Source organism: Lissotriton helveticus, chromosome 6 (assembly GCF_964261635.1).
Source record: "Lissotriton helveticus chromosome 6, aLisHel1.1, whole genome shotgun sequence".
Classification (NCBI taxonomy): Eukaryota; Metazoa; Chordata; class Amphibia; order Caudata; family Salamandridae; genus Lissotriton; species Lissotriton helveticus.
The window spans coordinates 461,384,912-461,399,872 of NC_136067.1; the positions used below are offsets into that span (position 1 = coordinate 461,384,912).

The 14,961-nt window shown below is 45.1% G+C and overlaps 1 protein-coding gene across 1 annotated transcript in view; it reads left to right on the forward strand.

The window, feature by feature from the left end:
* MYOM2 (myomesin 2) overlaps positions 1-14,961 on the forward strand; it is a 724,606-nt gene that overhangs the window by 213,700 nt on the left and 495,945 nt on the right. Inside the window, exon 7 of the mRNA XM_078647923.1 lies at positions 14,851-14,939. Within this exon, the coding sequence (XP_078504049.1) occupies positions 14,851-14,939 (89 nt within the window). The remainder of the gene's footprint in view (positions 1-14,850; positions 14,940-14,961) is intronic.

Genomic DNA, 14,961 nt, shown 5'->3' on the forward strand with positions numbered 1-14,961 from the left:
GTGAATGGTACGGTCTCCAGAGCCTTCCAGCTCCGGCGGGGTACGAGACAGGGATGCCCCCTGTCCCCCTTTCTCTTCGCCTTGGCATTGGAGCCATTGGCTCATTGGGTCAGAAGGGACTGTTTGTTCCTGGGCCTGACTTTTGCTGATGACTGGGAGGAGCGTATTAGCCTGTATGCAGACGCCATCGTGTGGCTAGGCCCTACCAGTGGATGGCGCAGGCAGTCCACCTCTTCGAGCTCTTTGGGAGCTACTCAGGCTACAGAATCAACTGGGCGAAATCGGTTATCTTTCCCCTCTTGGGTCCTCCGTCCAGATGTTCGGCAGTGGTGGTGAGTGATGGTTTCAGGTACTTGAGGGTGTTCATCAACAGAGACAAAACAACGTTTTTTACCGAAATCCTTAAGCCCCAGTTGAAGCGCCTTCTCACAGATGTAAGCCACAGGCACACACTGCCTCTGTCCCTGATGCGTAGGGTTGCGATGTTCAAAATGTTGGCATTACCCCGTCTTTTATATATCCTTCAGAACACGCCGTATCCGATCTCACTGGGATTCTTTAAACTAATCTCTCAGGTGGTGAGGATGCTTCTTTGGACTGGGGTGCCCCTCGGATTGCGATGCGCAAACTGACATGGGGGCATAAGACGGTGGGCTGGCCCTGCCGGATGTGCAGCTATATTACCGGGCATCCCAGCTACATGTGGTGAACGCATGGGTGTATACAGATAGGGCTGAGCTGGCTTATAGAGCAGATCGTTTTGTGATGCCGGGTGGGGATTGCGAGTCTCTGTTGTACGCCAAGAAGATACACACTGATTGACCCCCCCATACCGGAGTAGTAGTCCAATGTTGGAGCGAAGCAAATCGATTCCTACGGTGGACGGGAACGCTGACAGGTCGGACTCCCTTGTGGATTGGGGAGCAGCTGCGTGAGGTGGCTAGATTGGAGGGCTTCAGGGGCTGGCAGCTCATCGGCATTGATTACTTGGGGGATGTGTGGAAAGGGGACGCCCCATGCTCGTTTGCATATTGCCAAAGGAATACGATCTTTGGGACTTGCAGCACTATCATTACATATGCCTCGTACACGCGCTGCGTTCCCGTATTCGCGGGGGCGCCTCAGTCCCGGAATATTCCCCCATGGAGGATCGACTACTGCTTGATCCCATTCTGGACAAGCCCACGTCCATGATCTATCGCAAGTTAATAAACAACATGCCCGACCCGTTGGTGGCATTGAGGGCGACCTGGGAGCGTAACTTGGGCCTCTTAGAAGACGACGATTGGCAGGATGCCCTGCAGAGCCCACGGGAAATCGCGATTAGGGTCCGGTTCCGACTGGTGCAACTTAAAATTCTGCACCGGGTGTACTACCCCCGTACCCTGCTGTATTCTTGGGGGGGTGACAGTCATCTTGGTGTGTGCAGGGACGTGGAGGGGAAGGGTCCTTCTATCACATACTCTGGGAATTCCCGGAGAATGTTTCCTTTTGGACCCAAAACACCGACATAATGGCAGAAGTGGTGGGATCTCCAGGTCCGAGGGAACCCAAATGGTTGCTTTTAATGATAAAGGGGCCTACAGATTGGACCAGATATGGGGAACTCTGGTTGGCCATGGCTACAGGAGTGGTAAAGAGGAACATTTCCAGGGCCTGAGGGGTGTTGGCTCCTCCGCAGTGGGACCAATGGGAGAAAGACCTTGACTGGTGTCAGAGGGCAGAAGAGACCATTTATAAGAACAGGGGGTGCCCCAAAAAATGGAAGAAGGTCTGGGGGCCTTGGAGAAGGTACAAGGGAATGGGGGAGGCCTGAGGTAATGGGTTTTATTTTGATTGTCCTGATGCTGACTGAAGGTGACTATTCTTTATGCTTTACACTGCCTGTTTGTCCGATACACTGTGACCAATGGATGGATATGTCAATCAGTATGAGCACTGTAAATAAAAAGAGTTTAAAAAAAAAAGAAGTATAATAGAGTCCCAAAATGTTTAAAAAAAATTGAAAAAATATAGGTTTTTTGAAACATTAAAATATGAAATTATCATTTAAAAAACCTTTGAAATTCACAGAAAAAAACCATAGGTTTTACAGACGTTATAGTTAGGAATTAGCATTTAAAAAATCTTTGAAATTCACAAAAAAAACATAGGTTTCAGGGACGTTATAGTTAGTTGAACATTTGACTCATATAAAACCAGAGAAATTTGCCTGTTAGTTAGTTGAGCTAACTATAACTCGCGCGCCGAAGAAGAAAAAGGTAGTGCGTGGGTCAGATAGCGCCCTTTTTAAAAATGGTGTAAATCCGTTCAGTAGTTGCTGAGAAATTAGAAAAATAAAAGTTTTGATATCTGGGCGGAGACTAAGTCGTGTGCGCGAGCTTCACTGTGATTGGCTGGTAGCACTCCAAACCAGGAAGTGTTGGCAGCCATCTTGTGGCTCCGTAGAAGCGAGTCACCCGAAAACAGAGACACAAAGTTATAAAACAAGAGAAGGGGGCAGGGTAGAAAAACCCTGACCCACTAGGGCTGCCCAGGGCCCAAAGAATCATTTAAAAAAAAAATCTAAAATCTGCAAAAATTTGCGCTGGGGTCGCCTGTTCTCGTGTTTTATTTTAATGGGGCCCTTGGGTGGGCTAGGTTCCGGGGATATTTCTTAAAAAGTATTAGCAAGGGCTTGCAGGTGTTGCGGGGGTCTGCTGGGGTCTGCGCAGCCCCTGGGCATCACTCATGTTGGGAGGGGTGTTGCGGTGCCCCCCTCCTGGAGTCTTCTATGTGCTTGTAACTTTGGCGTAGTTTGACAAATTTTTATGAAGATTAGCTCCTAAATTGGAAGTTTGGGGGTGAATGGTGTAGGAGGGGCTGAAAAAAAAGAGGGTTCTAAAACGTGTTTTCTCGATGCAATTTCCATACAAAACTTTTCAGAAGACTACAGGTGAAACTGCTGAACAGAATTACGCCAAATTTGGCAGGGAGAACAGTGATGGTCCAGAAAGCATGCTTTTGTTTAAATAGTGTAAATCCTTCAGTATTTTTTGAGAAATATCAAATTTTACAGATATCGATATTTGAGAATTCTGACATGTGATTTGCTGAGGGGTTACAAGCACCAGCTTGAGGCTTATTGGCTGTGAATGGTTGAAACTAGGAGGTGTTGGCAGCCATTTTGTGATTTACTCCGGCAGCTCGCATCTCTCTGTGTAGAAGCCATTGGGTCCGCAGTTTTATCTGTGCGAGGCAACACTGGCATCTGTGTCTGTGTGAGATATGCCTTTCACGCTGCCTCTCCTCATATCACCAGGTCACGGGTATGCCTTTAGAAGCCTGTCTGTCGCCTTGGAGCTCTGTATGTCAGTCTGACGGTACGATCCCTTACACTACCCAAAGACTACTGAAACACCACTGCATTGTTGTAAACTCTAAAACAATACCCTCAGCAGGACCCCCTACACTACACAAACCACACTGCACTACCCTAAACCCTAAAATACTACCGCCAGCAGAACCTCCTACACTACCCAAACACCACTGCAGTAACCTAAATCCTAAAACACTACTCTAAGCACGACCCCTACACTACACAAACACCACTGCACTGCCATAAACCCTAAAACACTACTCCCAGCATGACCCCCTACACTACACAAATACCTCTGCACCACCCTAAACCCCAAAACAGTACTCCCAGCATGACCCCTTACACTACCCAAACATTAATGCATTGTTGTAAATTCTAAAACACTACCTCCAGTATGATTCTTACACTACCCAAACACCACTGCACTACCTTAAACCCTAAAACGCAACGTCGAGCATGAACCCCCTAAAGTACACAAACACTACAGTACTATCCGAAAACATAAAACAGTACCAGTCCGTTGGATTGCAGCTGTGCATCTGCGAGCGTGGTGTCCCCAGCTGTATATGTGCGAGTCAGTTGTAGATAGACCCCATTCTTTGGTCTCTGAGGTATGCAGACACAGCTTTGTTGACATACCTCCTGGATTTTTCAATCTGAGGACAAAAATGGTTTGACCATTTCCACTTCAGTCTATGGCATATATTGGAATATACAAAGACAGTTTGAGGCAAAAGCAACATCAATTGTCTAAAGGTGTCCTTCACTAGCATTTCCAAACCTACCCCAGTCAATGTGCCTAGGTCGTTTCCACCACAATGCACAATCATGAGGTCAGGGTGTTGGAGAGGCATACAGGTTTTAACCAAAGGCAACAATTGGTGCCACTTCAATCCTCTCTGTCTAAACCATTTAATGTCCACATTTTGTAAAGCTAGGTCTAAGTCAATATGTCTCTGTTTGTACCAGAAAACATAGCTATGTCCTACGATCCACACTAGCATTTCGAAGGTAGGGCTGAGAGTTATGGATAGATGTATGTAGCTCATGCAGTCTGTTTGTAGAATAAGAGATATGTTTAAAGATGGGGAACTTCTTTTTTTCCCCATACAAAACGATAACTGATTGGGAGATGAAAATCATTGTTTTTTTAAAAGTAGGGTGCACATTCGTTTTGTGGAAAAGCATCTTTGTGATTGGTTAAGAAAAAGCAGTTTAAACGTGGAGTTCATATCATAGGATAAAATTTGCTCAACTCAACCATATTGCTACTTGTATTTGGAAGGCACTGTTCGAACTTTAAACAATTGTGAGCTTTTAACCTGCACGTGCAGTTAAATGTTCGAGAAAATGTTGCAAAAAAATATTGTTAGGTTTAAAATATGTGATGAACTTTAAACCTGCACGTGTTGTAGAATGTTCTAGAAAGTGTGTTGATAGAATACGTTGAACTTCTCACCTGTATGTGTCCTTGAATATTTAAAAAACTGTTAATATGGAAAATTAAAAAAAAACAATAGAGAGAAGTTTTGCAATGTAAAAGAATCAAGGAACTATTCTAATTTTTTCTTTACATGTATTTATGTGTGGAGGAACAAAATTACAGCCACAACAGCACCAGGAAGACAAACAAGCAGAGAGTGGTGGTACGGGGGAGATGGGCAGCATGGCACACATGCACAATTAAGTACAGCACAACTACAGACAAACCATGGCCAAAATGAAACACACAAACAAGGAGCACAAGTCACACAACCCGCCAACATCGTACCACTGAACAAGCATAGAAGTGTAAACCACAATGCCTGAAAGAGAGAAGGGTGAACAAAAACTCACATGAAGGGACAGCTCTGACACAATGCAGCACACACACATAGAAAGGAGAGTACAGTGTTGTCCAAACACAAACATTCGCACAATAGAACACAGGACACAAATGCTCGCAAGATAGCTCAGACAAAGAACCTTTCATCCCTACAGTAAGTTCTCTAGCTGCATTCATACAGGATGTGTAGAAAGGCCGGTCGTGGGTGTTGTAGGATGTCTGCGACCCTGATCATCATGGATGAGATGCCCAGCATGTGGCACATGGGCGGGTTCACTGTGTGTTACGTTGCAAACAGCTGTTTCTCCCTCCCACGAGCCACCACACTTTTGTGCAGTGCGCTGTTGTATCCGGGGCACTCCTACGGGACACCATTGTAATGCCTATTTATTCGCGCATGTCCTACGGCATTCCAACCCCACCGTGACACTGCCGCTTGGAAGTGGTGCATGCCACTTTACAACATCGACTGCTGCGGCCCTTGTGGCAGCCACAGCAGAACACAGAGACACACTTACCACACTTCCTGCACACAGACATGTCCGAGATACCCCATTCCCCTTGCCGGATAGGCACACCCCTGCACTGACCTGTGTACGCCGGACAAGCACACGCCGCTTGTGCATGCAGGAGGATGCGTGCATATCTACATATGCAGGCTCACTGCCAACGCGGAGTTCAATCAATCAATCAATCAATCAGGTAAATTTGTATAGCGCGCTACTCACCCGCTAGGGTCTCAAGGCACTGGGGGGGAGGGATCCGCTACTGTTCAAATAGCCAGGTCTTGAGTTGTTTCCTGAAGGAGAGATGGTCCTGGGTCAACCGTAGGTGGGTGGGGAGGGAGTTCCACGTCTTGGCCGCCAGGTAGGAGAAGGATCTTCCTCCGTCGGTGGCTCTGCAAATTCGTGGGACGGTGGCGAGGGCGAGGCTGGCGGAACAGAGCTGGCGGGTGGGTGTGTAGAATGTGAGGCGGTTGTTGAGGTACTTCGGTCCCATGTCGTGGAGAGCCTTGTGTGCGTGGGTGAGTAGTCTGAACGTGATCCTCTTGCTGACGGGGAGCCAGTGCAGGTCTCTCAGATGGGCAGAGATGTGGCTGTGACGGGGAATGTCCAGGATGAGTCGAGCAGAATCGATCTGTATGCGCTGGAGTCTTTAATGTAGTTTGGCTGTGGTCCCAGCGTAGAGGGTGTTCCCATAGTCCTGTCGGCTGGTGACGAGGGCCTAGGTGACCGTCTTCCTGGTCTCGGTGGTGATCCACCGGAAGATCTTTCGGAGCATGCGCAGGTTGTTGAAGCAACACCCTGCGCATGCTCCGAAAGATCTTCCGGCATGGTAACATGGTAATGTCTGCTGAAGACAGCACACTGTGATGTTGCAGGGCCCGTGCCCATCGTGCTAACACAATGACCACACGGACACACTTGCTCAGATGCGGGTTTGGGGGGCGTTGGCAGCCCTGGGGTTGTTGCGATGAGTGTTGTGGCCATTATGGGTATCAATGTATCATGCTCATTGACTCTATGGCACATGTGGGTGTTCCGGTGTGGCTCTTGGCTGTGTTCCCTTTCATGTTGGAGGTAGTTGTCCTGTTTAACACCAGCAGAAAGCAGGTGTAAAATTCTTTGTGCTAACGCAGCTTATTGACGGAATTTGTTTCACATCGCAGGTTTTGCCTTTCGTTGTGAAAGTTGTGATGTGGTTTTTCGTGTACAGAAAAATAAACAAACTGGGCAGTGTATCCCGTCAAGATTCAGCACCTGAGTCCCTATTCCTATTCAATAATAATACAATGAGATTTCTTCATTGATTTTTTGTGTACACTGTAAATGCACCCACTACCACAATGCAATTCAATACAGGATTTTAGTATTTAGAATAAATCGTAAAGGTGCCCCTCGTGTATTTTTGCATGGGAACGCCTACTCTGCATCTCATTATCAGCACTTTAATGCAACTAAAGTTGAGATAAATCTAACACACTATTCAGAAGCTGGTGCAAACTGCAGACATCACCAGTATTCCCGTGTTAACTGCCCCACAATTTAACACCATGGTGGACACCACGAAATAACAGTGATAAGAACGAGAACGAGTCACACAGCACTTAAGTGACAACCAAAAAGTTTATTGATTTTTTTTTCCCCTTTTTTTTCAAACGTTATTTTTCCGTAAACTTATATATAAAGGATAAACTAAATCTCACAAACTGAACACAAAATAACAAGGCGGAATACTTCTGTCGGGAGCATGAATGTCGATGACACAGCCTGGAAAATAAAGTACAAAATAAGGACGTATGTAATACGCATATCAAAGGAGCGAGACACAGAGAAAGAGAGAAGGAAAATAAAGCCAAAGAGAAAAAGAGAGGGAAGGAAGGAAAGGGAGTGAGAAAGGGAGAAGGGAGAGAGAGTGAGAGAGATAGAAGGAAAGGAAGGAAGAGAGTGAGAGAGAAAGTGAAGAGAGGGAAGTGAGAGAGAGAGAGAGAGAGAGAGAGAGAGAGAGAGAGAGAGAATGAGAGAGAGAGGGAGAGAGAGAGACTGCTGCCCCTGTGCATCCATGAACAAATAATTACCTGGTGCCACCGGAGTGCCTACCAGCGGGCACTCCACGTGCCTGTCAAAGCTCCATGTCCCGGCAGATCTCAGAGATGTCGCTGAGTCTTGAGTCATCAATGGCGGAGATCACATCAGCTTCTCCGCGGCCCGGCAGATCTCACACATGTCGCTGAGTCCTGAGTCATCAATGGCAGTGACCACATCAGCTTTTGGTGCCTCTAACCCAGTGCAACACAAGTCATTGCCACATGGTGGTGGGCCGCTGACGGCCATACAACTTAGGGTGTGACTAACCTTGTGCACCTCAAGTCCATGCCACTTGGTGGTAGGCCCATGACAGCCACATCAGCTTCGGGTGGCACTAACCTGTGCAATTCAACTCTGCGCCACATACTAGTATGCCCCTGAGGGTCACATCATCTTCAGGTGGCACTAACCCTGTGTAACTCAAGTCCGCGCCACATGGTAGTAGGTCCCTGACGGGCACTTCAGCTTTGGGTGGCACTAACCGTGTGCAACTCAAGTCCGCGCCAGGTGGTAGTCGGCCCCTTACGGCCATACAGCTTAGGGTGTGACTAACTCTTTGCGCAACTTTTCATTGACTCTTTATGATTCAGAGCTGTGGAGTGTCCGCCATCCAGTCACCACCGGCAATAAAGGATGTGACGTTGTCGATCCATTATATTTGCATGGTTACATGGCCTGTGATGCATGTGCCGCATGGGTGTAGTGTGTGTGCAAACCTGCCCTCAGGGAGTGGCTGTGAGAGGTTGACAACTAGACTACTGACCTGCACACCAACAGCGAGTACACCTGCAACAGGTAGGTATGTTGGGCCAAAGTCGGAACTTAATCGGAGTGGCGTGGCGGGGTGTACGACGGAACAGGGCAGGGATAGCCACAATGACGCAGACAGCTCGTAGTACTGCATCTGTGAGTCGAGCGGATGGGCAGCAGTTGTCCGTCTGCGAGCCTGGGTGCAAACTGTTCAAAAGTCACACTACATAAGCATTGAAAAGCCATTTTGTCATTCAGTGCGTCACCTGGCATCTGTCCGAGGCATTTCTGAAAACATACCAGAGTTCTGTCTGTGAGAGATATCCCTTTTACGCCGCGTCTTCCCACATCAGCAGGTAACGCACACTCTTCCCACATTACCAACATACCCCAACAACCTTTTTAGGCCCTCTAGTGTCCCTCTGCGGTTGGACAAACAAGTATCTTAGACATGTAAATCATTTTATTTAAAGAAAAAAACAACACATAAACTGATGGGAGTCTGGTGCTGTGGTTGCTGCCACAGACTGGGGTCAGTGCCATTCAGGACTCAGGAAACAGGACCACATATGGGATTGGCTTGTGTTGTACTGGGTTAGTAGCACCACGTGTCACCAGCGTTGCATATGGAAATATGCCTCACTGATCAAAAGGAGTCTGGGGCTGTGGTCGCTGCCACAGACTTGGGGTCACTGTCATTCAGGACTAAGGACACAGTTACACAAGTGGGATCAGTTTGTGTTGTACAGGGTTAGTGGCATGACTGTCGTCGGTCTTGCATATGGAAATATGCCTCACTGGTCGATGGGAGTATAGTGCTGTGGTCGCTGCCACGGACTTGGGGTCACTGCCATTCAGAATCAGGACACAGTTCCACATGTGGGATAGGATTGTGTTCTACAGGGTTAGTAGCACACTTGTCGCCTGCCTTGCACATGGAAATATGCCTCACTGATCGAAGGGAATCTGGTGCTGTGGTCGCTGCCATGGACTTGGGGTCACTGCCATTCAGGACTCAGGACACAGTTACACATGTGGGATTGGCTTGTGTTGTACAGGGTTAGTGGCATCACGTGTCCCCGGTCTTGCATATGGAAATATGCCTCACTGATCGAAGGGAGTCTAGTTCTGTGGTCACTGCCACGGACTTGGGGTCACTGCCATTCAGGACTCAGGAAACAGTTACATATGTGGGATCGGCTTGTGTTGAACAGGGTTAGTGGCAGCACGTGTCCAAAATTCGAATTGCGAGCTCTGCTGCCCGCAGTGTAGACTTGTATTGAGTGTTCATTTGCAATTCAGGATGAATTTGGTGATTGTACTAAAGCTTTAACTGATATTAAAAAAGTTCTTGAAGCAAGGATACTAAAAGGATATTATATAGGTTTTAGGCCTGTGATAGTTACTTGCCTACTGGACTCCATAATTAAAGAATCAAATCAAACTTAATTTTAATTGTGAGCCCTGAGGACCGCAGTGTAGGACATAGGTAGTGGTCAGCAAGGGCCCATAGCCACGTGGCGTTGAGTTGAGGTGCACAGTTAGTGGCACCAGAAGCCTGTGATGATGTTTGGTGTGGACGGGCTGCACTGGGAGCAATGTCTCTTGCCTACTGGACTGCGTGATCTCTAATCGGGACTCTGTCTGAATTGTGAGCCCTGCTGACCGCAATGTAGACCAGAGGTAGTTGTGAGCAAGGGCCCACAGCGACGTGCATAGGTTGGTGGTCCCACCTGCTTGCGTAGTTCAGGTTCAGTGGCACCATGTGATATAAAACAAGTTCTTGAATTAAGGATACTAAAAGGATATTGTGTAGATTTGAGGGACGTTATACTTAGTTGGGATTTTTACCAGAAACTACATTAAATTTTGTTATTTCTTTTTGAAACTTTACATCACTATTATCTTCCATCTCTTCTTCAACAAAAGAAACGTAACTCTATATCATCACATAGTTGTTTTATATCATTTATATTAAAACTCCATTTCGTGCTGCAGCAAGACCTAGACTTATCCAGATGATTTCTCTTGACTTTGAATATAAACTTGCAGATGTCTATCGGCACGAACATTCGTAGGATCTAATTTCTTGATGTGAAAGCATCTTTATGCTGAAGCAGTAACATTTTTTGCTAAGTGTATTCTGTGAAATTTTATCTCACATTTCTTTCAATTCTGTCTTCTAGGACTTGGTAATATATGACGTGACATAGCAAGAAACAGCTATTATCTACAACATATTGTATGTCCATATTTTCAATCCACATCTTCTAAATCACCGCATTGTAATCAATAATGTACTTCAATTGTTCTGTTCTTTTTATATTTTTGGGTGATTTTCGAGTGATAGTATGCCTCACTGCTGACATAAAACTGTTCAGTCTTCTTTGCGATTACTTATGGTGCACTGATTTAGTAGTATATTTGGCGCTCAGCGTGTAAGTACCCTGCGATGATGCGTGGTTCAGGGGGGCCCGCACTCGGACCAATGTCTTTTGTCCATTGAATTCTGCCTGGCTTCTGTTGAAGAGGGTTAGTGGTACCACATGTCGCGGCTCGTGTTGAACAGAGTTAGTGGCACTACGTGTCGCGCCTTGTGTTGTACAGGGTTAGTGGCACTATGTGTTGACTACCTTGCATATGGAAATATGCCTCCCTGATCGAAGGGAGTCTGGTGCTGTGGTTGCTGCCATGGACTTGGGGTCACTGCCATTCAGGACGCAGGACACAGTTGTGGGATCTACTGTGCCGATGATGGGTCATCCGGGCAGGCCGTACTGGTAACAATGTCTGTTGCCTACTGGACTGCGTCATCTGCAATCGCGACTCAATGTGAATTGTAAACCCTACTCACTGCATTGAAGGCCGGAGACAGCAGTGAGGAAGGGGCCCACAGCCACGTGTTGTTGACTTTAGCAATGTCTGTTGCCTACTGGACTGCGTCATATGCAATCGCAACTCGATCTGTATTGTGAGCCCTACTCACCGCAATGTAGGCTGGAGGAAGCAGTTAGGAAAGCACACAGGCACGTCGTATTGACTTACGCAATGTCTGTTGCCTACTGGACTGCGTCATCTGCAATCGCGACTCGATCCGAATTATGAACCTTGCTGTCCGCAGTGTATATCGAAGGCAGTAGTTTGTACAGACATAAGTCTGTGGTGCTGTGCCGCTGGGGGCCTGTGTGACAGAAGCCAGCGATCGGCTGAGGAGGCTGGCGGTCACGACATGGGCCTCGTGGCAGTGTGAGAGCCGCTCCCCTGGCAGATGCTTTGGCTTTCCCACAAGTGAACCACGCCCAGAGATCCAGCCTATTTATTCAAACTCCTATGCTCAAGTGGCGTACGTCGGACCCGCCCACTCCGGTAACGCTTGTGTTTACAGGGGGTACTACACAGCTACATGACTGAGATTTTGCTCTAATGTTTGATGTAACATGGTTGGGTCCACTGTCCACAACACTACAAGCACCAGTAGTATTTGTGCACATGGAGAGGTGTGTGTTCTGCATACTGAGATGCGTCCAGCACATCACCGCTACACTTTACAGTGTGTGTATTGTTATTCATGGGTGAATTTGTTCCCTCACATATAGTTTGTTCACAACTGTCCCAATATTTAGCTATTGTGTGGCTGAGGGGTCATGTTGTTTTCGGAATGTTCGCTGTTTTGTTCTGCGCTGCCTCGGTGGTAGAGGGAGGGGTCCTGGGGATGGTGGTGGGTCTTGTGGCATTCTGGGGTGTTGGAGCTGCTTGATCAGTAGGTCTTCAGATGTGGCTCTGGGCTAGGCTCCCTTTCATACTGTATGTAGTTGTATACTATTTTAAAATCAAGAAGACATTATATAGTTTAAATAATAAAAAAAATTACATGAACTATCTTAGGATATTAAAGTTATAAAATATATTTCTTTTCTCAAAATTACTGAGAAAAACATAGGTTTTTTAAACTTTATATTTCGATATTACTATTTAAATAACCTTTGAAATTTACAAAGAAAATAGGTCTCATGAACATTAAAGTTAGAAATTAGTATTTAAAAAAAAAAATTCAAATTTACTGAAAAAACGATTGCCACATTTCCCAAACTTGAGCTATTATATGGGTGAGGGACCATGCCATTTTTGGAGGGTTCGCTGTCCTGTTTTGCACTGCCTTGGTGGTAGTAGGGAGAAGGGTGGTAAGGGGGGGAGGTCCTGAAGTTTGTGGCAGTGGGTGTTGTTTCCTTCTTGGGTGTCGGGAAAAAATATAGGTTAAATGAAGATTATAATTAGAAGTTAACATTGAAAAAAACATCGAAATTCACTGAAAAAACCTTAAGTTTCAGGCACATTATAGACAGAAATTAGCATTTAAAAAACCTTTGTAATTCACTGACAAAACCACAGGTTTCAGGCATGTTATAGTTAGAAATTAGCATTCAAAAAACCTTAGAAATTCACTGAAAAAACCATAGGTTTGAGGCATGTTATAGTTAGAAATTAACATTTAAAATACGTTAGAAATTCACAGAAAAAAACCACAGGTTTCAGACATGTTATAGTTAGTTGGATATTTCATTTGTACAAAACCATAGAAATTCCCCTGTTATAGTTAGTTCAGCTAACTATAACTCGCGCCCCCGCAATGCACTGCTGATGATGTCACATATGACATCATTCATGACATGGTCAGTGACATCACTGATTACATCACAAATAACTGATTTGCTGTGACAGTTATCAATAAGTCCAGTAGTTGCATTTCATTTTTCACAAGGTAGATGCTAACTGAGTTACGGAACACGTAAACATGACCATATCACTCTGAAAGTTAGCAATTTTCAAATATATACATTTGGTTACTCGGCTCCCTATAGATCTTTGATGCTATATGTAATTTCCATGAACATGTCTTATAAAAGAAATTATGTATAAGGTTTCTTTCGGCAATTTCAGATGAAAATTTTAGGAATGCATAAAACGCATTACCAGGATATCTGATTTTGTTTGGGTTTGTCTAATCAATAACAGTTTTCTATCATTAATCAGATCTGTAACCATTACTACACCTGCATGTCTCCACAATTGCCAACGTAATGCTTCATTATTAATTGTGATGTTTTCATTCTTAAATATGGGCATTTTAAACCTTAGATAATTCTATCCTTCATTGTGTGTTTTATGTTTCCTAATAACCCTGCCTTGTCTATCATTAATATTTACATCGATTCATTAAGTTATTTTTCAAGTACTAAAGTAGGCAGGAGGAAAGCAATGCCCAGTAGATCACTTTTGACTGAAGCCATTGGCGGTCAATTACCCCTGCCGCAGGAGGTCTAAACAGATATGCTGCTTTTGCTAACATGATCAAAATATGCCCTTTTGTTTCATAATCTCAATTTGTTCATAACAATTGTGGGGTTTTAATTGGCCTATATAAAGGCCGCTATTGATGATTTTATTTTCTGAAAGGAAAAAGGCTGATAATAACATGAGGGGCAAAGACATAAATGATACGAGAGGTCAAATAATTTTTACTTATTTGTGAAATCTTAACATTTTTTGAATAGTACTTTCTTTGTTTATGTGCATCCATATTAAATCATGTAAATTACCTGTCACCAAAATGCCTCAGTATTTGACTGGGCCAGTGTTCCACTTAAGTACTGTGTTATCAATTATCGGTTCATTTAATCCTATTTAACATAAGAATGCCTGGGGCATACTAGCAAGAACCTCGTTAAAATTATCACAGTTTTAGTGGCAGGAAACTGACGCTAAAACAGCGATAATTTTAACGAGGTTCTTGTTAATATGCCCCCCTGTTTGCTACAAGGGTATGCTTGAAGGCTTTATGATGCAAGCTCTTTGGGGCTTATCTACAAGCACCTTGCGCCACCCCAACGTCACTTTTCCCATGTTAAAATTTACTCAAAAGTGGCGCAAGGGATTTGTAAATAAGCCCTTTTAGCTTCAAGCGGGGTTCTCAGTAGTGTCAGGACTCAGGGGTATTCTGGGGGCATATTATCAAGAAGCCCAGGTTAACACCAGAACCTGGGCTGCTATGGGAATTCACAAGGACATATTATCAAGCCCATTATCGCCGTTTTAGTGGCAGTTTCCTGCCGCTAAAGCGGCGATACTTTTATCACCGTTCTTGATAATATGCCCCCTAGTATTTTCATCTGTTGCTATAGGAAAATATACTTCAACATTATGTTTTCTCCTTGAGCCAAACGTTCTAAATGTTATATGTTAAAACATTGTTGTACTCAATGAGTTTAGAATGCGCTTGCTATCAAAAATATCCAGTGAATTTTCTGATAATGTTTGTTTTTTCCCATTAGAACAAACTTTAACGACACTGCTACGTATACCGCAGTCGCAACAAATGTTCATGGGCAAGCCTCAACCAATGCTGCGGTGATTGTCAGAAGTACGTATGCATGAAGGCTTCT